The sequence below is a fragment of the Oncorhynchus mykiss genome, chromosome 15 (assembly GCF_057628025.1).
Source record: "Oncorhynchus mykiss isolate SJ-2025 chromosome 15, ASM5762802v1, whole genome shotgun sequence".
NCBI classification, from domain to species: domain Eukaryota; kingdom Metazoa; phylum Chordata; class Actinopteri; order Salmoniformes; family Salmonidae; genus Oncorhynchus; species Oncorhynchus mykiss.
This window is the reverse complement of record NC_143036.1, coordinates 14295001-14321673: the sequence shown is the minus strand read 5'-3', so window position 1 is coordinate 14321673 and position 26673 is coordinate 14295001. Positions and strand designations below refer to the sequence as shown.

Genomic DNA, 26673 nt, shown 5'->3' with positions numbered 1-26673 from the left:
CAGGGAGGCCACGATTCCGCTGGACATGGTAACGCAGGGGGATCATAGGGAGAAGATCAGTTTCTACCTTATTGATTCACCTGGGTTTTCAATGGTGTAGGGGGTCCCTGGCTGGCTATTCACAATCCCCTCATTTCCTGGAAACAGGGGGCTCTTCAGGGGTGGTCAGACGAGTGTTCGGGTAGGTGTATAGGAGTTTCCATCGGTGCCACGACGGTGGAGAGTCCAGACCAGGTTTCCACCATGCGCATTCCCCCAGAATATGCCGATTTGGCTATCGCTTTTAGTAAGAAAAAAGCGACCAAATTACCACCGCAATCTGGAGTATATTCGAGCAGCGAGGAGACTGAATCCGCGTCAGGCTAGGTGGGCCATGTTCTTTACACGCTTTAGATTTACGATCTCTTATAGACCAGGTTCCCTTAACACTGAGGCCGACGCGCTGTCCCGTCTCTATGACTCCGAGGACCGGTCCATCGAACCCACTCCCATCCTTCCAGCCTCTTGGCTGGTGGCCCCGGTGGTATGGGAGGTGGACGCGGACATCGCCTACACAGTGTCCGACTGGTCGTAGGTACGTGCCGCTTGGTGTCCATGATAAATTGATTCGGTGGGCTCACACACTACCGTCTTCGGGTCATCCAGGGATTGATAGGACAGTGCGGGGTCTTAGGGGGAAATACTGGTGGCCCACCTTAGCTAAGGATGTGAAGCTCTATGTCTCTTCCTGTTTGGTATGCGCCCAGAGTAAGGCTCCTAGGCACCTTCCTAGAGGGAAGTTACAACCCCTCCCGGTTCTACAACGGCCATGGTCCCATCTCTCGGTAGATTTCCTTACTGATCTTCCCCCATCTCAGGGGAACACTACCGTTCTGGTCGTTGTGGATCGGTTCTCTAAGTCCTGCCGTCTCCTCCCATTGCCTGGTCTCCCTACGGCCCTACAGACTGCAGAGGCTCTATTTACCCACGTCTTCCGGCACTATGGGGTTTCAGAGGACATTGTATCTGATCGGGGTCCCCAGTTCACGTCCCGGGTTTGGAAGGCGTTTATGGAGCGTCTGGGGATCTCGGTCAGCCTTACCTCTGGTTATCACCCCGAAAATAATGGGCAGGTGGAGAGAGTAAACCAGGAAGTGGGTAGGTTTCTGAGGTCGTATTGCCAGGACCGGCCAGGAGAATGGGGGAGGTACGTCCCGTGGGTAGAGTTGGCCCAGAACTCACTTCGGCATTCATCCACGAATATGTCGCCATTCGAATGCGTACTGGGCTACCATGCGGTCCTGGCTCCGTGGCATCAGAGTCAGACCGAAGCTCCTGCGGTGGAGGAGTGGGTACAGCGCTCTAGAGAGACCTGGCGGGCAGTCCAGGATTCTCTCAGGCAGGCCAGTGAACGGCAGAAGAGAGACGCTGACCGCCACCGCAGTGAGGCCCCGGTGTTCGCACCAGGGGACAGGGTCTGGCTCTCGACCCGAAACCTGCCCCTCCGCCTGCCCTGCCGGAAGCTGGGGCCGCAGTGTGTGGGGCCATTTAAAGTCCCGAGGAGGATAAACGAGGTGTGTTATAGATTGCAACTTCCCTCTTGCATTAACCCCTCGTTTCATGTGTCTCTCCTCAGGCCAGTGGTAGCTGGTCCCCTACAAGACAGTGAGGTACCGGAGGTCCCTCCACCCCCTCTGGACATCGAGGGGTCCCCGGCGTACACAGTACGAGCTATTCTGGACTCGAGACGCCGGGTGAGGGGCCTGCAGTACCTCGCTGACTGGGAGGGGTACGGTCCGGAGGAGAGGTGCTGGGTACCGGGGAGGGACATTTTAGATCCTTCCCTCTTGAGGGATTTCCACCGCCTCCACCCGGATCGCCTCGCGGCTCGTCCTCCGGGTCGTCCTCGAGGCCGGGGTCGGCGCGCTGCGGGAGCCGCGCGTCAGTGGGGGGGGGATACTGTCACGAATCTCGCCGAAGATGGTGCCTCTTCCTGTTCAGGCGGCGCTCGGCGGTCGTCGTCGCCGGCCTATTAGCTGCCATCGATTCCCTTTCCGTTTGTTTCTGTTTATTGGGTAATTGGGTACACCTGTTTTGAGTGAGTGTTTGTTTGTAGGCTATTTAAGGGCACTAGGCCCGCTGGGTATTTGTGCGAGCTTGTTTTCTGTTATCTGGTGTATGAGTGTAAAGAGTATTTTTTCTGGACAGTTTAGTCTGTTGTATTTTGGGACGGGTTGTTTCATGCGCCCTGGTGTTTTGCATGTGGTGGCTCCACAGTCTATGGAATAAAATATCCACAAACTGAATTACCTGCTCTCTGCGCTTGACTCCTCCACTCACCATTGTAGAAGTTGTAACAGTCATAATATACGCACAAACTCCTCCTATACCATAAGCATGGCACCTAAAGTATTATCAGAACAAAACCTCTCAAAATGCTGTCATAATATACGCACAAACTCCTCCTACACCATAAGCATGGCACCTAAAGTATTATCAGAACAAAACCTCCCAAGGGACAACTGACACTTCTTCACTTGACCTTGTCGGACAAAGACGCATCAAAATTCAGCAGGACAGACTGCCTGCCCTCCAGGACACCTACAGCACCCGATGTCACAGGAAGGCCAAAATGATCATCAAGGACAACAACCACCCGAGTCACTGCCTGCCCTCCAGGACACCTACACCACCCGATGTCACAGGAAGGCCAAAATGATCATCAAGGACAACAACCACCCGAGTCACTGCCTGCCCTCCAGGACACCTACAGCACCCGATGTCACAGGAAGGCCAAAATGATCATCAAGGACATCAACCACCCGAGTCACTGCCTGTTCACCCCGCTATCATCCAGATGGTGAGGTCAGTACAGGTGCATCAAAGCTGGGACCGAGAGACTGAAAAACAGCTTCTATCTCAAGGCCATCAGACTAGCCAACTACCACCAGGTTACTCAACCCTGCACCTTAGAGGCTCCTGCCATTTTAATTTGTATTTAACCAGGTAAGTTGACTGAGAACACATTCTCATTTACAGCAACAACCTGGGGATTAGCTACAGGGGAGAATGAGCCAATCGTAAACTGGGGATTATTAGGTGACCATGATGGTTGGGCCAGATTGGGAATTTAGCCAGGACACCAGGGTTAACACCCCTACTCTTACAATAAGTGCCATGGGAACTTTAATGACCTCAGAGAGCCAGGACACCAGGGTTAACACCCCTACTCTTACAATAAGTGCCATGGGAACTTTAATGACCTCAGAGAGTCAGGACACCAGGGTTAACACCCCTACTCTTACAATAAGTGCCATGGGATCTTTAATGACCTCAGAGAGTCAGGACACCAGGGTTAACACCCCTACTCTTACAATAAGTGCCATGGGAACTTTAATGACCTCAGAGAGTCAGGACACCAGGGTTAACACCCCTACTCTTACAATAAGTGCCATGGGAACTTTAATGACCTCAGAGAGTCAGGACACCAGGGTTAACACCCCTACTCTTACAATAAGTGCCATGGGATCTTTAATGACCTCAGAGAGTCAGGACACCAGGGTTAACACCCCTACTCTTACAATAAGTGCCATGGGATCTTTAATGACCTCAGAGAGTCAAGACAACCGTTTAACGTCCCATCAGAAAGACAGCACCCTACACAGGGCAGTGTCCTGGGGTATTGGGATATTATTATTTTTTTAGACCAGAGGAAAGAATGCCTCCTACTGGCCCTCCAACACCATAAGTGGAAGAATTTTGCAGTGATGAGCTGGCCAATCAGCGGTCTACTCGCATGAATATTTTTAATGACCAGAATACGCCCACAACATTCTGTTGTTGGGGTACGACCACACCATAAAAGCTTCCTTTTAACATACTTAAATAAAACAATCACTCATATTTTAATTATTTGTAGGTCATATTTCATAGAAATCTGCCACTGCTGAGGACGTGTTCATATGCTATGCTACCCCAAAATGTTCTCCCATGGAAATGTCATCTCTGTCTTAGATCAGCGTGAACACATGTATGAACAACATTAGCACAACAACAGACTGTAACATACTGCTGATAAAGGATCTTGGGAGGAGGATGCAGGAGATGGTGAGGAGGGGAGGGGGATGCAGGAGATGGTGAGGAGGGGAGGAGGATGCAGGAGATGGTGAGGAGGGGAGGGGGATGCAGGAGATGGTGAGGAGGGGAGGGGGATGCAGGAGATGGTGAGGAGGGGAGGGGGATGCAGGAGATGGTGAGGAGGGGAGGGGGATGCAGGAGATGGTGAGGAGGGGAGGGGGATGCAGGAGATGGTGAGGAGGGGAGGGGGATGCAGGAGATGGTGAGGAGGCGTGTTTACAGTGGAGAGGGTTCCAGTCATGGTCAAACATGTCTTCTTTGCTTTTTCATCACATTCAAATCTAGAGAGAGACAGAAAGATAAGACTGTGTGTGTGTGTGTGTGTGTGTGTGTGTGTGTGTGTGTGTGTGTGTGTGTGTGTGTGTGTGCGTGTGTGTGTTCGAGCCTTACACAATGGCATTAACACAGGGTGGCATGGCGTTTTGGATGTGGTATCCTTGCAGTCAAAATTTGATGTGAGTGTTAGACACACTGGTGGAGGAACTTGTGGTTACCTTAGTTGGCCGACGATCTGAGAAAGGGGAAGAAAGTAAGTTACAGAGAAAGGAAGTGGCAGAGAGAGGAAGTGACAGAGAATAACAGAAATAAGAGATTTAGACTGGCAGCCCAATTCTGATATTTTGTTTTTACTAATTGGTGTTTTGACAAATCCGATCAGCTCTGAAAAAGAGCTCATGTGAAAGAGATCTGATGTAATTGGTCAAAAGACCAATTTGTAGGAAAAAAGATGAGAATGGGCTGATCTCTAAACTAACCATAAACATGGTGTGGTTTTAGTTATGAGACACTGACAGGAAACCATGTGACCTAGCCTATCTCAGAGGTGTCAAAGGTGTCAAAAATGGCAACCAGGAAATCAAACAAGCTGTGCCTGTGTGTGTGTTTAAAGATACATTCAAATCTACTGAAGATGCAGTATATTCAAACGGTTAGTTGTCATCCCCCCATGTAAAACTAAACAGTTAAAATTATTTTAAATGCATAGAGAACTGTGGTTCGTGGACCACTCTGGATCCAAGAGGTCTGAGTTGTAGGAAGTCTGTCGAAAGCCTGTCAGTTACAGTAACTCAATGGAAACTTTAACCAAATTGTAACATTTTCTGCATTTTAATGTGAGTGTATATAGCATAATATAGATATTATATATTCATATATAGTTATAGAATGTGTACAATATAATGTGGTATTCAATCATTCACCACATCATCAATCAACCAATTAATCAATCAGTGAATCAGTCCTCACAGTTAGCAGACACAGAGGTGAGGTACACACGCATGGTGATCAGTGATCAGGACTGGAACACGGACATGCTGACTGACTGGCTGACTGACTGACTGACTGGCTGGCTGACTGGCTGACTGGCTGGCTGACTGGCTGACTGACTGGCTGACTGGCTGACTGGCTGACTGACTGACTGGCTGACTGACTGGCTGGCTGACTGGCTGACTGGCTGACTGACTGACTGGCTGCCTGGCTGGCTGACTGACTGACTGGCTGACTGACTGACTGGCTGACTGACTGGCTGACTGGCTGGCTGACTGACTGGCTGACTGACTGGCTGACTGGCTGACTGGCTGGCTGACTAATTGACTGGCTTACTAACTGGCTGACGGTCGAATGGACAGATTGATGTACCGACCGTTCAACAGATTAACAGAGACAGATAGCTACTCCGCTAGGCACTAAACTACGGAGACGGGTCGGAGGTCTACTGAGTGGTCTGGTAACCGTGGCGATGAGTCTGTCTGGAAGGCAGGGGAAGTGTCAGGTTTTGTATCTCACTGTGGGTTACATTAACAGCATGAGTGGCAAGTCCCACCTTGCTTTGTTCATGTTGGTCATGTTCAGTATTGGTAATGGTAAATTCACACCTCCGCCCCTCTCTCTCTCCCTTTCTGTCTTTATTTCACCCCCTACTACCTCACTTGACAAACCACCAACACTCCAACCCCCTGCAGCAGTCTTTCTGAGAAGGATGGATTAATTAAAGGTACACACACACACACACACACACACTAAAACGTGGGAACAACTGATGCTGCAAATGCATGGTGTTTTTTTCTGTGTCCCGTGATGTCAGACTGACGACACCAAATAACATCATTTTATTTTCTGTTTCAGTTCCAGCAAAGTTTCATAGATTTCCTGATGTTTACACCTAAGTTGAATAAATATGCATAAAATGAAATTGTTCTGACGAACAACTCTTAATGCTACAATATGTAACTTTAGGGTGATCCTACAAAATTCACATAGAAAATGAGTTATAGATCTATCGTTCTCATTGAAAGGAAGTCTAAGAGGTAGTAAATCTGTTCTATGAGTGCTATTTCAATGCTTCCAGTTCTTAAGTTTCGTTTTTGAGTCTTTTACTTTTGGTTTTGTACACCAGATTCAAACAGCTGAAAAGACAGTATTCTTGGTTATGTAAAATATATTTCACAGCGGTTTAGATGGTACAATGATTCTCTACACTATACATTGCTTGTTCTGTCATGTAAACTTCAATTTTAGAAACCAGGATTTGGTGGAGCGATGTCTGCATATTGCAAATTCAAAATAACGTTGATTGATAGAAAATAAACAAAGTAAATGTATAAGTACTTAATAAATAAATACATTTATTAAATAACATTGATAACTTATTGACATGATGAATTACAAACAGCCAAATATGAACTTATTCATCTAAACATCAAAAATGTTCTACAAGCCCCCATAAGTACTTGAATAAATAAAATAAATGGGCACATACAATACTGGTCTTAAATGTAATTCATAAAAACTCTAACAACCCATTGAACATGATTATGGCAACTGAGTTCAAGTATAACTAGATAATCAGACTATGAAAAACATCAATATGAATAAGATATTCAACATGAATGTAATATGTTTTGAACATCAGTGGAGCTTCAGCCATTAGCAATGACTCTATTGGTTGGATGTTGACTGCTGAGTTGAGGCATTCTTGGTCGATTCCCGATGACGGGGGGAGGAGAAAGAGGGAGGAGAGGAAGAGATAGAGGGAGGAGAGGAGGAGGCAGGGAAAAGAGAGGAGAGGAGATGGGAAGGAGAGGAGGAAAGAGAGGGAGGAGAGGAAGGTACGGATGGAGAAGAGGAGGAAAGAGGGAAAAGAGAGGAGAAAACAGAAAGAGGAGAGGAGGGTAAGAAGGTAGGGGTGGAGGTGAGAGAGGGAGGAGAGGAGGAGGGAGAGGAGGTTAAGGAGGTACTGGTGGAAGTGAGAGAGGGAGGAGAGGAGTTGATGGAGGGTGGAGAGGAGGGTAAGGAGGTAGTGGTAGGGGTGGAGGTGGAGGTGAGAGAGTTTGGAATGGAGAGCGAGAGAAATGTTGAGCTCAGACGGGCCATTCTAGAAAGGAACAAATTACAATCAGTTTCATTTTCTCAGTTGTTCTTTCCTGTGTGTGTGTGTATGTGTGTATGTGTGATTTTTAACTTACTCAAACTGATGAATCTTGCGGCGTACCCAGGGTTGTTTATGGTAACTACAGAACAGACCCTTCTTCGTCTCAAAGCTGCAGGAGAAACACAGTGTTAACACTGAAACTGAATTGGTTGGACACAACATGTCTGGGGGCTTTGACACAACATGGCCACTACATACTGTAAAGCACTTTGTGACAACATATGAGACTGGATAAACCTAAATGAAATAGACTAAAAGTTCCTTACATGACGGCCCGTACACAAGGAGCGTTATAGTTCTGAATCCAGTAGCCTGTGATGGGATCGTTCACCTCTGTCCTAGACACTGTCTTACAGCACGACACCAGCTTTTCTGCATCTACTGAGGAGGGAGAAGAGTTTACATATGTTCAAACAAATCCTCTTGACCTGGCAATCACTTCAAAAACCATGTATCCTGTTACATCCTAGCTCTAATCCCCTAACACTCACTCCCTTCCCCTTACCTGTCCCAGTCCAGCCCAGCTCTAACACACACTCCCTTCCCCTTACCTGTCCCAGTCCAGCCCAGCTCTAACACACACTCCCTTCCCCTTACCTGTCCCAGTCCAGCCCAGCTCTAACACTCACTCCCTTCCCCTTACCTGTCCCAGTCCAGCCCAGCTCTAACACTCACTCCCTTCCCCTTACCTGTCCCAGTCCAGCCCAGCTCTAACACACACTCCCTTCCCCTTACGTGTCCCAGTCCAGCCCAGCTCTAACACACACTCCCTTCCCCTTACCTGTCCCAGTCCAGCCCAGCTCTAACACACACTCCCATCCCCTTACCTGTCCCAGTCCAGCCCAGCTCTAACACTCACTCCCTTCCCCTTACCTGTCCCAGTCCAGCCCAGCTCTAACACACACTCCCTTCCCCTTACCTGTCCCAGTCCAGCCCAGCTCTAACACTCACTCTCTTCCCCTTACCTGTCCCAGTCCAGCCCAGCTCTAACACACACTCCCTTCCCCTTACCTGTCCCAGTCCAGCCCAGCTCTAACACACACTCCCTTCCCCTTACCTGTCCCAGTCCAGCCCAGCTCTAACACACACTCCCTTCCGCTTACCTGTCCCAGTCCAGCCCAGCTCTAACACACACTCCCTTCCCCGTACTTGTCCCAGTCCAGCCCAGCTCTAATACACACTCCCCTCCGCCTACCTGTCCCAGTTCAGCCCAGCTCTAACACACACTCCCTTCCCCTTACCTGTCCCAGTCCAGCCCAGCTCTAACACATACTCCCTTCCCCTTACCTGTCCCAGTCCAGCCCAGCTCTAACACTCACTCCCTTCCCCTTACCTGTCCCAGTCCAGCCCAGCTCTAACACACACTCCCTTCCCCTTACCTGTCCCAGTCCAGCCCAGCTCTAATACACACTCCCCTCCGCCTACCTGTCCCAGTTCAGCCCAGCTCTAACACACACTCCCTTCCCCTTACCTGTCCCAGTCCAGCCCAGCTCTAACACATACTCCCTTCCCCTTACCTGTCCCAGTTCAGCCCAGCTCTAACACTCACTCCCTTCCCCTTACCTGTCCCAGTCCAGCCCAGCTCTAACACACACTCCCTTCCCCTTACCTGTCCCAGTTCAGCCCAGCTCTAACACTCACTCCCTTCCCCTTACCTGTCCCAGTCCAGCCCAGCTCTAACACACACTCCCTTCCCCTTACCTGTCCCAGTCCAGCCCAGCTCTAACACACACTCCCATCCCCTTACCTGTCCCAGTCCAGCCCAGCTCTAACACACACTCCCTTCCCCTTACCTGTCCCAGTCCAGCCCAGCTCTAACACTCACTCCCTTCCCCTTACCTGTCCCAGTTCAGCCCAGCTCTAACACACACTCCCTTCCCCTTACCTGTCCCAGTCCAGCCCAGCTCTAACACACACTCCCTTCCCCTTACCTGTCCCAGTCCAGCCCAGCTCTAACACACACTCCCTTCCCCTTACCTGTCCCAGTCCAGCCCAGTGCTGCTATGACGACGGCTAATGTCCAGATCTTCACCAGAGTTCCACAGGTCACCATCTTTACCCTAAATGTCAGAGACTCAAATGGTACAATAAAAGTTCAATAAATAGATAAATCAACTCTCTCTCTTCTCTGCAGGCTGCTCAGCTCAGGGTCAAGTCTGTTGTGTCCATCTTCACCAGGGTTGAGGGTACTTAAGGCCTGAAAAGCAGAAGTGTTACCTCCGGGTTCAGTCATTATTCCGCTCTCATCTATTTCTTTCGTGAATGACAGAGTGAATGAAAGACTACGGGGGTTTCTGCTGCGTCACCGCAGGTCGTTTACCAACAGGAAACACTTTCATCAGCATTCAGACCAGACAAATGAACATTGGTCTTTCCCAGAATGCCTTACAGAGGATCAGAAAGCCGACAGAGGGTTTATTCTAATGTCTGAGCTACAAGTCCTCTGATTAAGACTTTACTAATGAAACACATCAGCTTGTCAGAAGATAATGAAAGGTCGAACATTTGGTGATTTTGTTTTTTGTTTCCAATATTGAGTGCTCCTACTTTTAATTTTGTCAGTTGACTTTAGGGAGGGGTTTCGGGTGGTGACATCATGGCGAACCCACCTCAAGGACACATGGAGAGTCACAACCTTGATATTTGTGCAGCATTGTGTTTTACGCTGCCAGATCAGTCTAACACAGGGGGTGGCCGACCCTGATCGTTGAGAGCTACGGGGATTGCAGCCTCCACTTATGCACATGATTACACTAATGAACCAATCATTGGCCTTCTTAGGCCGCTGGCTACAGGAGAGACAAAAAAACATACATCACTTCACATCTTGTGATTTTTTTGTCATGTCATGTGCTATTATTGGAAATCTAATAGTGACCATTCCAATTGGTACCACAACCGTTTGTGGTCAAGATCAGAATAAACCTGGCTTCCTTCCTGCTGACTCAACACTCTCTATCTCCCTGGGAAAGAGGAAGGAACCACATCTAACACAAACAGAAAATGTCCCATTATCATGCTTTTCTTAGCACCTCACACTGAGAGGAGAAGGGCCACAGGAAAAATAGATCATGTGTTTGCCTGTCTGACTGACTGACTCATGAATAAAAGTTGAGATTATGCAATATAATTATAGCAGTTTCGGTCAATAGTCCTTTATTTGCTCCTTTTATAACCTAATGTAGGTCTCTGGACCAAAACACTGGTTCAACTAGAACAGCATTCTCTGTGAGTTGAGGGGGTCACTAGCAGTAGTGGCTAAGGGCCAGTAGGGGCCAGGGGAATGGGCATCCCTGGTAGAAAGGATGTGCAGTGACATCACCACAGCCCAGTGACACGATGGAGTGTCATAACCTTTGACTGTATTCAGCCTTTACATCTCATCACCATGGAGATACTCAAACAGGTCTTGTGTTCTCTGATTGTGTGTAATTGTAAAGTAATTTGAGCTTTGAGAGAATGAAAGGTTTTATACAAATCATGTTTTTAATGTATTATCACAGCATAAGAAATAGGAAATAAATGAATACAAATGCCTTAAATACACCTAAATTAATAGATAATATCAATGAGTAGAAAACATTAATGCAGGAATGAAGTTAAAATAAATTATGAAGTAAAGAGAGTTTGAAATACTCAGTCACAGCAGACAGTTAAAGAAAACAGTTCTGGTGGGAGGAACATCTTCATCTCCACTAACTTCTTATCTTAGTTCTGTAGTTCCTGAAAAAGAGAGTCTGCTGAACCTGAATCCCCTTCTACTGGTGGTGATGGTGATGATAGTGGTGGTGGTGGTGGTGGTTTTGATGATGATGATGATAGTAGTCTAGAATCATGGTCTGATGATCATTTTATCAGTTGGAAACACTTTCTCTCTCTCTCTCTCTCTCTCCAGAGAAAATAGAGAGAGAGAGAGAGAGAGTAAGAGAGAGAGAGAGAGAGAGAGAGAGAGAGAGAGAGAGAGAGAGAAAATGGGAACTAGAGAGAGAGAGAGAGAGAGAGATACAGAGACAGAGAGAGAGAGAGAGAGAGAGAGAGAGAGAGAGAGAGAGAGAGAGAGAGAGAGAGAGAGAGAGAGAGAGAGAGAGAGAGAGAGAGAGAGAGAGAGACAGAGAGAGAGAGAAAGACAGAGAGAGAGCGAGAGAGACAGAGACAGAGAGAGAGAGAGAGAGAGAGAGAGAGAGAGAGAGAGAGAGAGAGTGTTTAGGGTGTGGTGAGTAGGGGTTGACCGGTTCCAGTGACACTAACTCAGCAGTGAGCCATTTGGCCTGGGTGTTGATGTGCTTAATCTTCCCCCTACTGGTGAAACTGAAGAAGTACAGAAAGATAGAGGGGAAGAGGTAGAGACAGAGCTGTATTTCCTATTACACTGTGACAAATACTCAGACCTGAGAGAATCTTTCTTTCCCAAAAGTATCATTCAGTACAAAGAATTCGGAGCTAGAAAAGATGAGAGAGAGAGATACAGAGAGAGAGAGAGAGAGAGAAAATGGGAACTAGAGAGAGAGAGAGAGAGAGAGATACAGAGACGGGGAGAGAGGGAGAGAGAGAGATACAGAGAGAGAGAGAGAAAATGGGAACTAGAGAGAGAGAGAGAGAGAGATACAGAGACGGGGAGAGAGCGAGAGAGAGAGAGAGAGAGAGAGAGAGAGAGATACAGAGACAGAGACAGACAGAGAGAGAGAGAGAGACCGGGGAGAGGGGGAGAGACGGGGGGAGAGAGAGAGAGAGAGAGAGAGAGAGAGAGAGAGAGAAATTGGAACTAGAGGGGGGGAGAGAGAGAGAAAGAAAGAAAAGGAGAGAGAAAGAGAATGAGAGAGAGAGGTGGACAGGAGAGAGGGAGAGAGAGATGCTAAGACAAATGTATTTTGTCTGTTTAGTCTAAGGTATAAATGTTGTAAATGTGAATATTTGCCTGTGACTGGGACTATGACTGGGACTATGACTGGGACTATGACTGGGACTATGACTGGGACTATGACTGGGACTACGACTGGGACTATGACTGTGTGTCTGTGTGACTGTGTGTGTGTGTTCTTACATGTACATGTCGACGTTACACCCCCTTCTGGGTTTCTGAATAAGACACTGTGTGATTGGTTCAGCTGGACGTTTTTTCAGACAGCAACTTATAGGTCTCATTTCCTGGGAACGCACTGCAACACACACACACACACACACACACACACACACACACACACACACACACACACACACACACACACACACACACACACACACACAGACACACACACACACACACACACACAACCAAGTCCACACAATCCTTTCCACACAACAACCCTGTCCACACAACAACTCTACCCACACAACAACTCTGCCCACACAACAACTCTGTCCACACTCACCTTCCAATGTAGAGAAGAGGATGACCGTGGTCAGCGCCAATAGACACAGCACACGACTAACAGAGAAAAACACACCTTCAGATGGGTGCTATATTGCTAACACTAGCTACTACAAACTGCTTTGCTGCAAAGTCTGCTTATATAGTTGGAAAATGTTGCTGATATTTACTCATAGATGCTAATAATTTGCACACAAAAAAATGCTCTTGCTGTCTTCTTGTTCTGACAGACGGAGTATATTTACATTGATAGAGTGGGGGTTGGAATGATGACGAGACAATTCCAGAGTTGATGAGTGAAGGGCGTTTGCCAGCAGCAGGTTCGGCAGCAGCTAGAAGGCCGGCTACACCAAACATCTGAGCTGGACAGGAGGGGGAGCCAAAGCTAAGGCTGGTGTGACACATTCATCCAAAATCATTTTGGGGAGTTTGCCACACCAAGATTTACTTGATAAAAAATCCCCACTGTATGAGTCAATTGTATGTAGACCCGAGGAGTATCGTATGCCAGTTGAGGTGAAATTCTGCAATTGTGGTGGCGAGCATGTGCCCGAAACCATGAAGTGCCCTGTTAGGATGAAGGACACCAAGGTGACAAGAGTAAGGGCTGTCCAGCGTGTCTCCTATTAGGAGACGTTGAGAAGAGTGGAAGAAGGGAGTAATGTTGAAGAAACCATGGTAGTTGGGTTAGAGAAACTAGTAAATGTTACTCGCCAACAGGATCTTGACATGTTGCATGTTAAAGAGGTGGACTTTGTATCGTTTATTGCATTGGTTATAAACTGCACAGCGCAAACAAAGAGGACATCTGAGAAAATAGACATCGTCTCCAGTCCAAAGTTAAATATAGAATAAGCTTCCTATTTCGCAACAAAGCCTCCTTCACGCATGCTGCCAAACATACCCTCGTAAAACTGACTATCCCACCGATCCTTGACTTTGCCGATGTAATTTATAAAATAGCCTCCAACACTCTACTCAGCAAATTTGATGCAATATATCACAGTGCCATCCGTTTTGTCACCAAAGCCCCATATACTACCCACCACTACGACCTGTATGATCTCGTTGGCTGGTGCGCTTCAAATTCATCACCAAACCCACTGGCTCCAGGTCATCTATAAGTCTTTGCTTGGTAAAGCCCCGCCTTATCTCAGCTCACTGGTCACCATAGCAACACCCACCCGTAGCACGCGCTCCAGCAGGTATATTTCACTGGTCATCCCCAAAGCCAACACCTCCTTTGGCCGCCTTTCCTTCCAGTTTTCTTCTGCCAATGACTGGAACGAATTGCAAAAATCACTGGAGTTGGAGACTTATATCTCCCTCACTAACTTTAAGCGTCAGCTGTCAGAGCAGCTTACCGATCGCTGCAGCTGTACACAGCCCATCTGTAAATAGCCCATCCAACCAACCATCTACCTACCTCATCCCCATTTGTTTTTGTTTTTCTGCTCTTTTGCACACCAGTATTTCTACTTACACATCCTCATCTGCACATATATCACTCCAGTGTAATTTGCTAAATTGTAATTACTTCGCCACTATTGGCCTATTTATTGCCTTACCTCCATCCTTCATTTGTACACACTGTACACAGGTTTTTCTAGTGTGTTATTTTCTGTAAGATTGTTTATTCCATGTGTAACTCTGTGTCGTTTTTGTCGCACTGCTTTGCTTTATCTTGGCCAGGTCGCAGTTGTAAATTAGATTTGTTTTCAACTGGCCTACCTGGTTAAATAAAGGTGAAATTAATAAATAAAATTGTTGTGATTGCGGCTGAAAGTTTTTGGGGAGTCAGGGAGAGGCATTACAAATCAAATCAAATCAAATGTATTTGTCACATACACATGGTTAGCAGATGTTAATGGTCACATACACATGGTTAGCAGATGTTAATGGTCACACACACATGGTTAGCAGATGTTAATGGTCACATTCACATGGTTAGCAGATGTTAATGTGAGTGTAGCGAAATGCTTGTGCTTCCAGTTCCAACAATGCAGTAATAACCAATGAGTAATCTAACCTAACAATTCCAAAACTACTACCTTATACACACAAGTGTAAAGGGATAAAGAATATGTACATAAAGATATATGAATGAGTGATGGTACAGAACGGCATAGGCAAGATGGAGTAGATGGTATCGAGTACAGTATATACATATGAGATGAGTAATGTAGGGTATGTAAACAAAGTAGCATAGTTTAAAGTGGCTAGTGATACATGTATTACATAAAGATGCAGTAGATGATATAGAGTACAGTATATACATATGAGACGAGTAATGTAGGGTATGTAAACATTGTATTAAGTAGCATCCACTAATGTTCCATCCTCACAGGCCCCTGAGCCTGTGTAGGGGTGTGATTTGGAGTATGGCTGAAGGAGTGGGATGTTTTTTTTTTAATTCATTTTATTTTTGCATAGTATGTGGTGGGTTTATTCTCATTCACTACACGTACAGTAGGTGGCGGCATGCACCTTCAACGTTTGTATGCGGACCGCCATAATACCAGAGGAGAAGAAGAAAGCAAAGACAGTATAGTATGAAGATAGGCCAACACTGCTTGTAGGCGATGTCATGGTGATGTTGGCTAGCTAAGCTCATGCATAGAAACAGTCTCTCGCGCCAAACTGCGCATGTGCAGACCGTCAAGTCAAAGGCACTCCTTCAATATAAAGTTGTTTTTGACGAGAATGAAAACGTGTCAGTTTGTCACTTTAACGAGGTTGGAGTAATACGAAGTTCAACTACTTAAAACATTGGCTCGAATCTATGTTGCGCCTTTAGATTTTGAGAAAATTAACAACTAAGGAAGAATTTTTTACTTCTCTCATTGATTTCTCGAACCCCAAACCCCAACCTGATCCTGTTTGGTCTGTTTCGCAAGCGTTCCCGGAAGTCTCGCGAATGCTGCGCTTCTGGGTTTAGAAACTCTGTGAAGAAAGTGTCTAGGCTGCCGGAAAACCACACGAAGAAGAATTTTATTCTCGCGAGATGTGAGAAACAGCGCCCCTCTGTTTGATTGACTGCGGGGAGGAAACGGGAGGGGAGAATAACCTCCGCGCCTGGCGATAGCAGCAGGCTATACAAACACACAACTGTTACAATCTTACTCCAATAATACACATGAGTGTTATTCTTCTTCGAACGCTAACATAACGTCGTCGCACCGATTGCTTTTTTGCTCATACTCAATCGGAGAGGAGGGAAAAAACAGAGGACTAGTTCCAAAAAGAGGAAAAGCGGCCTATTTTTGTTCTTGATATCCTGGTGCCGCCGGTGCAAGCTCGCACGGCCGGCGTAAATATACTCCGGTGCTCTGACGGGCGCTTATTTTACTTCTTCAACAAAGATTTCCATACTCTCTTTCCATTCTCCACTACCTCTTCCAGTTTACCCCCTCTTGTTAGTTATCCTGTGGTAACTGGCTTTAACTCCGTGCGCTAGCGGGTGCCAAGGCGGCCTGTTTTGTTTTGCAGCGTATCCGCCATGAACCGCGGACAACAACAGAATCTGAGCGTGCTGCTTGCTGACTATCACTGCCTACGTGCCACGAATATGCAGGCCAGAAGTCGAGGAGCCAACTTTAGCTAAAAATCTGAGGAAGATGCGAATAAGGAAGGAATGCTGGAGAACAAACGAATAAGATTTCACTATTAACGTTAGCAAAGCAGCTCTGTTTGAATTTGGTACGAAGGTGCCTAACAGTGTATAATTGGAGGCCGGAGTTGGAGAAAGAGCGCCACCACACCAGTGACTGTATTGTTGTTGAATTATAACTCGACCAGCGAGTGCTGCTCGCTCCACGGATTGTGTGGAAGACAAGTGCACGGGCTTTGATTAATTCATTTGCTCGAGATTTATTTTTGTATGTATGCACTTAATGGGATTAACCGTTTTATTTTTATGCCATGATGATCATTTGGGCATATTTCGTGCCGTGGAAAAGAGGAAAACGCTAAAGATGAATTGGTTGTGATTATGAATACAGTAATGTTCTACCCATGCTACCACGAACAGACTTCATACCTGTGTGTTTAACTGATTTGCAGCTAACTTACATTCTAGCTGTATCACACATTTACCTATTTGGTGCATAGACGATCTTACCAGCACTATTTTGGCGATAAAGCTACGCTAGGTTAGCACCATTAGTATTTAGCTAGCTACATCACCCATCTATGCCCTCCCATCCTCCTTTAGGCAATAATATAACGGACGAGAAGGGAGTTGTGGGCCTCTTCTCCATTTAAACGTGAGCCACAGGACTTTCCCCGGAGGACCTGTGCGTGTGTGTTTGCGCGTTAGTTTTTTTTCTCGGACTGGATGTTTCCGTCCCTTGGCTGTTGAGATGAACCCGGTGAATGCCACCACTCTGTACGTGTCCGCGTGTCGTTCGGTGCTGCAGTGCGACCCTCGCGACCCCCGGGCCCTGGCGGAGCTCTACAAGCAGCTGCCCTTCTTTCGCCAGTCGCTGTCCTGCCTCGTATGTGGTAAGTGCATCGGTAGTATTATTTTAAGGGGGTCGGTTCCCCTGTATATATCCATATAGCTACTATACCTAACTGGCCTAGCTGTATCCCCGCCATGGAACGCCAGGCATTGTGACACACCCCCATTCCCATTGGATGTCGGGGAAACTAGTTACCCGACGGCGTGGATGTCTACTTTAACTAACTAGGCTAGCTACTGCACGTCTCCCTGCGATCCATTTCAATGTATTCCATAGCTTCACACTGATCCAGTCTTAAACTGGCTGATTTGACCGAATTGCTTGAATAAAATCAAACTAGTAGCTAGCTACTGCACGGGTTAGCTACATCCCCATTCTTCATAGCTAGGTAGCTAACCTCATCCAGCTGCTCCACCCCATGTGTAACTAAATCACTGTCGGACAGGTACATGTATTTGCACAGCCAGAACAGAAGCGAGTGTTTGTCAGATGTTTATTTATTCATTCAACGTCCTTTGTTCTGTCCGGTGCCCTCGTGACTCTGTCAGTGGGGGGGCATGTTTGTGTTGTGAGACGGTGCGTGCGCAGTCTTTAAAAATGCATTTCGAGCCGAGCCCCTTCCTGAACAGGAAGGAAGCCGAGCAGCCGCACTAGCTCAGTCAAGAATACTACTGGTGTTTTTGTCCTTTTTTTGTGTGGGGTGGGAGTGATGATTATACACGAGGTTCATTCAATGGGGTGACGTTTTTACTCGCTGTTTATTATCTATGCATAGTCACCTAACGTTACCTACATTGCACATTGACTCGGTACCGGTACCCCCTGTATATAGCCTCCACATTGACTCGGTACCGGTACCCCCTGTATATAGCCTCCACATTGACTCTGTACCGGTTCCCCCTGTATATAGCCTCCACATTGACTCGGTACCGGTACCCCCTGTATATAGCCTCCACATTGACTCTGTACTGGTACCCCCTGTATATAGCCTCCACATTGACTCTGTACCGGTTCCCCCTGTATATAGCCTCCACATTGACTCTGTACTGGTACCCCCTGTATATAGCCTCCACATTGACTCTGTACTAGTACCCCCTGTATATAGCCTCCACATTGACTCTGTACTGGTACCCCCTGTATATAGCCTCCACATTGACTCTGTACTGGTACCCCCTGTATATAGCCTCCACATTGACTCTGTACTGGTTCCCCCTGTATATAGCCTCCACATTGACTCAGTACCGGTACCCCCTGTATATAGCCTCCACATTGACTCGGTACCGGTACCCCCTGTATATAGCCTCCACATTGACTCGGTACCGGTACCCCCTGTATATAGCCTCCACATTGACTCTGTACCGGTTCCCCCTGTATATAGCCTCCACATTGACTCGGTACCGGTACCCCCTGTATATAGCCTCCACATTGACTCTGTACTGGTACCCCCTGTATATAGCCTCCACATTGACTCTGTACCGGTTCCCCCTGTATATAGCCTCCACATTGACTCTGTACTGGTACCCCCTGTATATAGCCTCCACATTGACTCTGTACTAGTACCCCCTGTATATAGCCTCCACATTGACTCTGTACTGGTACCCCTGTATATAGCCTCCACATTGACTCTGTACTGGTACCCCCTGTATATAGCCTCCACATTGACTCTGTACCGGTTCCCCCTGTATATAGCCTCCACATTGACTCAGTACCGGTACCCCCTGTATATAGCCTCCACATTGACTCTGTACCGGTTCCCCCTGTATATAGCCTCCACATTGACTCGGTACCGGTACCCCCTGTATATAGTCTCCGCATTGACTCGGTACCGGTACCCCTGTATATAGTCTCCACATTGACTCGGTACCGGTACCCCCTGTATATAGTCTCCACATTGACTCTGTACCGGTTCCCCCTGTATATAGCGTCCACATTGACTCGGTACCGGTACCCCCTGTATATAGCCTCCACATTGACTCGGTACCGGTACCCCTGTATATAGTCTCCACATTGACTCGGTACCGGTACCCCCTGTATATAGTCTCCGCATTGACTCGGTACCGGTACCCCTGTATATAGTCTCCACATTGACTCGGTACCGGTACCCCCTGTATATAGTCTCCACATTGACTCTGTACCGGTTCCCCCTGTATATAGCGTCCACATTGACTCAGTACCGGTACCCCCTGTATATAGCCTCCACATTGACTCGGTACCGGTACCCCTGTATATAGTCTCCACATTGACTCGGTACCGGTACCCCCTGTATATAGTCTCCACATTGACTCGGTACCGGTACCCCCTGTATATAGTCTCCACATTGACTCAGTACCGGTACCCCCTGTATATAGTCTCCACATTGACTCAGTACCGGTACACTGCCTACCGGGGAACAGTGGGTTAACTCCCTTGTTCAGGGGTAGAAGGACAGATTTTTACCTTGTCAGCTCTGGGATTCGATCCAGCAACCTTTCGGTTACTGGCCCACTAAACATGACTGAAGTCGGAGCTGCAGCCGCTGGGTAGAGGACGCATCCAACATGGCCTATATCTAAGGCATTTTTGTTTTTCTAAATGGAACTCCCTCCATCTGCAGCGTGAGCCCCCTCTCTCAGCTGCCATCCCTAACGACCACTGTTGCTAAGGAAGCTGCTCTCAAAGCACAGCGGTCATCAAGCCTTGCAGAGGCAATCAGTGTTGAGCCGCCTCTTTGAATATTACGGCTTTATAAACGGTTGAAGTATGCATTTAACAGAATATGAACCCTCTTCACTTTCTACCTGGACCATGTTATACTATATATATGACAAAGGGGTTTATTCAAAACCAATGTCGTTGACTTAATTGACATGCTGTTGCTTTGGTGTTGTGCTCACTTCATTACAGTTGAATATTCAGAGCGGAAGAGCTATTGAATGAATCACTTTCATATATAGCCCACCACCTCAGTACTCATTATCATCAGTCCACTGCTAAGCTACATATCATCAACTCGTTATTAATGATGATTATGGCTCCTGTTTATGGTTTGTTGTGTTATGTTGTATGGACAATTGTAATGCTGCCGTTGGAGTGATTTATATCTCAACTGTTCTCACCCAGTTGAATAAAGGATAAATAAATGTTTGTCTTAGCATAAATGACTGAAGATGATTCTCTTCTCCAGGTAACCTGCTGCAGGACCCCATAGCGCCCACTAACTCCCAGTGCCAGCACTATGTGTGTCGGGGCTGTAAGGGCCAGAGGATGCTGCTCAAGCCGTCCTGTTCCTGGTGTAAAGACTACTCCCGCTTCCAGGAGAACAGGCAGCTCTCCTTATTGGTCCACTGCTACAGGAAGCTCTGCCTCTACATCGCCCAATCACCTCTCGCCCCGCACATTGCTAGCGCAGCCAGTGATTCGCCCGACCTCCTCGCCATTCTTAACGAGGGCCTGTCATTGGCCGAAAGCGAGCAGGAAGGGGAGGACACTATGGATTTGGCGAGCCAGTCTCCGCCGACAGCCCCCTCAATTTCTGACCTCAGACCTACTGAGGCTCTGCCTGCAGAGGAGAGCCAGGAGGAGGGGCTTATCCCTGTGGGTGGGGTTAACGGGCTTCACGACTGTAACGGCCTGGCCAATCAGGACTTGCCACCACCTATTACCTTAGCTACAGGTGGAGGTGTCCTGAAGCAGGAGAGCTTGGGGGAGGAGCTACCTGTATGTGTTGACGTGGTAGGTAGTGGGGAGGTGGGACTTTTTAACATTAGCACATTTGGGGAGGAGCTTAATAAACATGGCGGAGGTCTGTTGTTGAGCGTGGAGGAGGTTCTTAGGACCTTGGAGCCAGAACCCAACCCTGAACTGCCTGACCAGCCAGACAATCCCTCTGTACCCCCCCACAACGGATCTTACTGCCCTCCTACCCCTGACTCCCCTCGCCTCACCCCCTCCCTCCCCCCAGAGAACATCCCTAGACTTCCCCTGCCTCCCCCCCAGCCCACCCCTGCCCTTCCCCGCCTTCCCCCTCACTGCCACCGCAAGCGTTCACGCTCTGAGAGTGACAGTGAGAAGGTGCAGCCCCTCCCCATCGCCACCATCCTCAGAGGCCCACCCCTGGGCGCCACCAACCCCCTTCACCTCCCAACCGCCACTGTCAAACGGGAGCCCAAACTCCCTTCCGCCGTCACCCCGCCTCACCTGGCGCCCGTGCCGAATGGAGGGCCTCCCAAGGTGGGTAAGACAATGCTGGTGTCATCCAAGGGCCTGAAGAAGAGTCTGGAGCACCACGGGGGCCCTAAAAAGGCCTACACCAAGGCCAGGCAGGGTGTCCCCAAGCCCCGCGCCCAGCCCCGTGACCGCCTGCCCCCCCACGGCCATGCTCACCCTCTCTCTCACCCACCCAGCCCCTCCAAGCCCCTGTACAAGAAGCCGGTGGAGAAGAAGGGCTGTAAGTGTGGGAGAGCCACTCAGAACCCCTCTGTTCTCACCTGCAGGGGGCAGCGCTGCCCCTGCTACTCCAACCGCAAGGTGAGTTACTATAGATTTACTATGGCTTGGTCTGAAATCCGTGTTCCCCTATCTGTTGTTCACTGATTGTAAATAATATGAATATTCCTCCAAGGCATGTCTGGACTGTATCTGCCGCGGCTGCCAGAACTCCTACATGGCGAACGGGGAGAAGAAGCTGGAGGCGTTTGCGGTTCCAGAGAAGGCTCTAGAACAGACGCGGCTCACGCTCGGCATCAACCTCACCTCCATCACAGCTGCAGCCCTGCGTAGCCCGGCAACCAGCAACACCCCACACGGCAACCAGCTCATCACCACGGCAACAGGAGCGACGGGGGTGTCCTTCCTGTCCGGGGTGGGGGCAGGACATGAGGACAGGGGGTATGATGATTCGCTGGACATGAGGTTTGACTGTTGAAGACCTGCCCTCCCTGGACATTATTGACCAATGGGCTGTGCAGATGGACCTGGAGGGGCGGGGTTGAGAATAAGGCAGCTACTGTGACAGGCGGTAGAGGGAGTGTTACTCAGAAACACATATACACTCTCCATACAGCGCCTGGAACGTGCTTTTGGTCTTACGTACTGATGAGATGGATGGAAGAGGGATATCGTTACTGTATGTTCAGAGATTTTTATTTTGTGAGGGTTAGAAGTTTTGTTTTGTACTATCGGTGATGTGTAGGGCATGACGTGTTGGCCTGCGATGGGCTCGTTGTGCTGTGTGTCAGAGGGGGGTGGTACCGTAGATAGTGCACTTATTTTGGCCAGGGCCTCGGTACACTAGATGGGGGTAGGGTGCCATTTGACAGGCCCTAGGCCTGTTGATAGGACTCAGCCACAGACCGACATCAGTAGACTGACTGTAATTTATGAACTTTTGTTTTTGTACACAGAACTTATTAAATTCCATTTAAGAGGATGTTTTATGATATATTTTATAAGTTACATTAACAAACATTTGCAGTATTTATTGGATGTCACCTAACCTAGTGGGCCACACCCACTCCAACTGTCAGCCTATCAAATCCGGTGTGGGCGGTTCTGTCTAAATGATGTCCCTGTCCTATTAGTGCTAGCTGTCGTTTTGTTTCCCTCGGGCATTAAAAACCTGTAATATACATGGAACATATTTCCACAAAAAAGATAATCAAAACCCAAGTTGTGTTGTTTCTTTTTGACACTTACACCGAAGCAAAATTAGAGTATTTAAAGTCCAATAAAATAATCACAATTCACATTACACAAATTGCTTCACATGACTTACCATGCACAATGCATACCTCCACCCTCCTTTGTCCTGTGGAGTCAGGTCACCTGCAGTCTTTAGTATGACCACTAGTAGTCAGTAACATGTACCCACCAGCAGGTGGCGTGAGATGCTTGATATAATGTCATAATGTCCACACATAAGACGCCTTGACCCAAGTCTGTTTTGTTGTGATAGATTGGTACTGAATGCTTACTGCTATACATGACCACAAGCAATGGTAGCCTGTATTAGTTTATTTGGTGTCTTTATTGTGCACATTTACAGACATGTTTTCTACATGAACATGAGAGCAGTTGGACTCGAGCACAAGTGATCAACATCAACAACCTATTTAGTGTGTGTCTCCATGGTCACTTCCATGGCCACACACATAATATCTGGATCTACAGGAGTCGTGAACGAACGGTAAAATGATTCAACCCCCCCCCCCAGTGAGGCGGGTTAACTGGTAACCCTGTCCAGACCTCTCCGCTTGTCTAACTATGGATATATACATCTGTCAGGAGAATCGGTAAATCTTTTAGTAAAGTGAATATTACCCATGTCCTAACACTGGTTCCCATAGTGACAGTGGGTCTGGGCTACAGTACAGTAGGCCTCCTGGGTCATGGCCTGAAACATCTATACTGTGAAACAAAGTGGAAAAAGTGCTGTATTGAATGTGTGGTCGCAGGCGGTGTTTCTCAGGTGAGAGCTTGGGGTTGTGTTCAAAATATGACAGGCTACAATCAAACAACATTCAATGTCCATACAGTTATAACACAGAATCACAACACCCCACGTTCAGATTTACATTAAAATCATCCGAGTTCAGACAAACAGGAGAAGGAGACTCATCCTTTTAGGACGGATGAAAAGAGTACTACGACTTATTCACAATCATCCCCTCACTTTTCATTGGTTGATTATTGGTCATTTGTCCAATGAAGTTCTAAAGCAGATGTTGAACCCCTACCTCACGCCACTCAGCTGCTTTTCATCCAATCAATACAGGCCTGCTGGCCTTGGACACAGCTCATTGGATGAGCCATGAGCGAAGGCTGGATCCTAGGCACCTGGGTGTGGTTGGATAACCACACAAGCTCCGCTCACATGTCCAGCAGGGTCGCAGAGCTTAAAGCTTTGTACAACACACACACACACAGCTCTCAAATTATTTGTCTGTCAGTACACACACATGGCTCCCAAACAGTGTGTATCCCAGGTTCCAGCCCTCTGAGTCACCATAGAGACGAACCCCTGACCTCTAGCTGACCAGGAAAGCCCCGAAGAAGCTGCTCCTCTCATCCATGTCGATGGCGGAGGCATTGCTAACGGTGACGAGGAGGTGATCTCCGGCAGCCAATGGGAACAGCCCCCCCTGGTGGGCGGAGTGCAGAGAAAACTGGGAGTCCCGGGACCAGCAGGAGGTCCTGCTTGTCTTCATCAGCAGGATGGGTACCGGGTAGGAGGACACCTGGTGGAGGAGACAGCACCATCACTACAACTACCTTCCATAAACTCTCACGATATCATATACAGTTGAAGTCTGAAGTTTACATACACTTAGATTGGAGTCATTAAAACTCGTTTTTCAACCACTCCACAAATTTCTTGTTAACAAACTATAGCTTTGGCAAGTCGGTTAGGACATCTACTTTGTGCATGACACAAGTCATTTTTCCAACAATTGTATCACAATTCCAGTGGGTCAGAAGTTTACATGCACTAAGTCGATTGTGCCTTTAAACAGCTTGGAAAATTCCAGAAAATTATGAAATGGCTTTAGAAGCTTCTGATAGGATAATTGACGTCATTTGGAGGTGTACCTCTGGATGTATTTCAAGGCCTACCTTCAAACTCAGTGCCTCTTTGCTTGACATCATGAGAAAATCAAAAGAAATCAGCCAAGAACGCCTGAAGGTACCACATTCATCTATACAAACAATAGTACGCAAGTATAAACACCATGGAACCACACAGCCGTCATACCGCTCAGGAAGGAGACTCGTTCTGTCTCCTAGAGATGAACGTACTTTGGTGCAAAAAGTGCAAATCAGTCCCAGAACAACAGCAAAGGACCTTGTGAAGATGCTGGAGGAAACAGGTACAAAAGTATCTATATACACAGTAAAACAAGTCCTATATCGACATAACCTGAAAGGCCGCTCAGCAAGGAAGAAACCACTGCTCCAAAACCGCCACAAAAAAGCCAAACTACGGTTTGCAACTGCACATGGGGACAAAGATTGTAATTTTTAGAGAAATTTCCTCTGGTCTGATGAAACTAAAATATAACTTTTTGGCCATAATGAGCATCGTTATGTTTCGAGGAAAAATGGGGATGGTTGCAAGCCGAAGAACACTATCCCAACTGTGAAGCACAGGGGTGGCAGCATCATGTTGTGGGGGTGCTTTTCTGCAGGAGGGACTGGTGCACTTCACAAAATAGGTGGCATCATGAGGGAGGAAAATTATGTGGATATATTGAAGCAACATCTGAAGACATCAGTCAGGAAGTTAAAGCTTGGTCGCAAATGGGTCTTCCAAATGGACAATAACCCCAAGCATACTTCCAAAGTTGTGGCAAAATGGCTTAAGGACAACAAAGCCAAGGTATTGGAGTGGCCATCACAAAAACCCTGAACTCAATCCTATAGAGCATTTGTGGGCAGAACTGAAAAAGCGTGTGCGAGCAAGGAGGCCTACAAACCTGACTCAGTTACATCAGCTCTGTCAGGAGGAATGGGACAAAATTCACCCAACTTATTGTGGGAAGCTTGTGGAAGGCTACCCGAAATGTTTGACCCAAGTTAAACAATTTAAAGGCAATGTTACCCAATACTAATTGAGTGTATGTAAACTTCTGACCCACTAGGAATGTGATGAAAGAAATAAAAGCTGAAATAAATCATTCTGTCTACTATTATTCTGACATTTCAGATTCATAAAATAAAGTGGTGATCCTAACTGACCTAAGACAGAGAATTTTTACTTGGATTAAATGTCAGGAATTGTGAAAAACTGAGTTTAAATGTATTTGGCTAAGGTGTATGTAAACTTCCGACTTCAACTGTAGCTATCCAAAATGTTAAAAACAAACATTCTTATAGGACAAATGTTGAACACGACCGTGGCACCGGGAACTCACTTTCTTATAGACATACTGCAGCATGGGTCTCCCCCTCTGCTCCCTGTCCTCTTCCTCCTCTTCCTCCCCCTCCTCTCCCTCGGGGTGGGTGTGTCTGAAGTAGGTTTGGGCATAGATATAATAGAGTCCTGGGCGAGGCACCACCAGCTCCCCGTCAACCAATCGGACTTCCTGAAGGAATGCCAGCCCATTATGCCCCTCCCACCAAGAGATCTTCTGCCCCTGCACACGCCGCCCCGGGGAACCTGTGGCCAGACAGGAAGGAGAAAGGCAATAGTAGGCAGGATCAAGGGTCAGGAGTTGGACAGAGCTAGGTCTTAAGACAGAATACAATAGAATTGGTTGAGAATAGAACAGTCTACGGAAAGTGAGTATACGGAACATTAGGGACGTCTCCCTAATATTGTG

At 47.5% G+C, this 26673-nt stretch overlaps 3 protein-coding genes across 5 annotated transcripts in view; 1 reads left to right on the top strand and 2 right to left on the bottom strand.

Moving 5' to 3' along the window:
• Positions 1 to 6471: 6471 nt before the first annotated feature.
• Positions 6472 to 9714, bottom strand: LOC100135979 (CC chemokine with stalk CK2). Of its 2 annotated transcripts, NM_001124317.2 has the most exon segments (5): positions 6721 to 7264; positions 7391 to 7489; positions 7581 to 7655; positions 7813 to 7927; positions 9524 to 9660. In NM_001124317.2, coding segments are annotated over 5 exon segments (576 nt in total). In that variant the 5' UTR covers positions 9600 to 9660; the 3' UTR covers positions 6721 to 7053.
• Positions 9715 to 15890: 6176 nt separating this feature from the next.
• On the top strand, positions 15891 to 23023 carry msl2b (MSL complex subunit 2b). Its single transcript, XM_036943757.2, has 3 exons — positions 15891 to 17417; positions 20541 to 21883; positions 21978 to 23023. The coding sequence occupies exons 1-3, from the start codon at positions 17276 to 17278 to the stop codon at positions 22278 to 22280; spliced, it is 1788 nt and encodes a 595-aa protein (XP_036799652.2). The 5' UTR covers positions 15891 to 17275; the 3' UTR covers positions 22281 to 23023.
• Positions 23024 to 23362: 339 nt separating this feature from the next.
• Positions 23363 to 26673, bottom strand: part of LOC110489618 (tumor necrosis factor ligand superfamily member 10) — a 10605-nt gene continuing 7294 nt past the window's right edge. For both annotated transcript variants that reach the window (XM_036943758.2, XM_090199312.1), the window contains exons 5-6: positions 26266 to 26510; positions 23363 to 24591 (exon numbers count right to left, since the gene is read on the bottom strand). In XM_036943758.2, the coding sequence (XP_036799653.2) occupies positions 24382 to 24591; positions 26266 to 26510 (455 nt within the window). In that variant the 3' untranslated portion in view covers positions 23363 to 24381. The remainder of the gene's footprint in view (positions 24592 to 26265; positions 26511 to 26673) is intronic.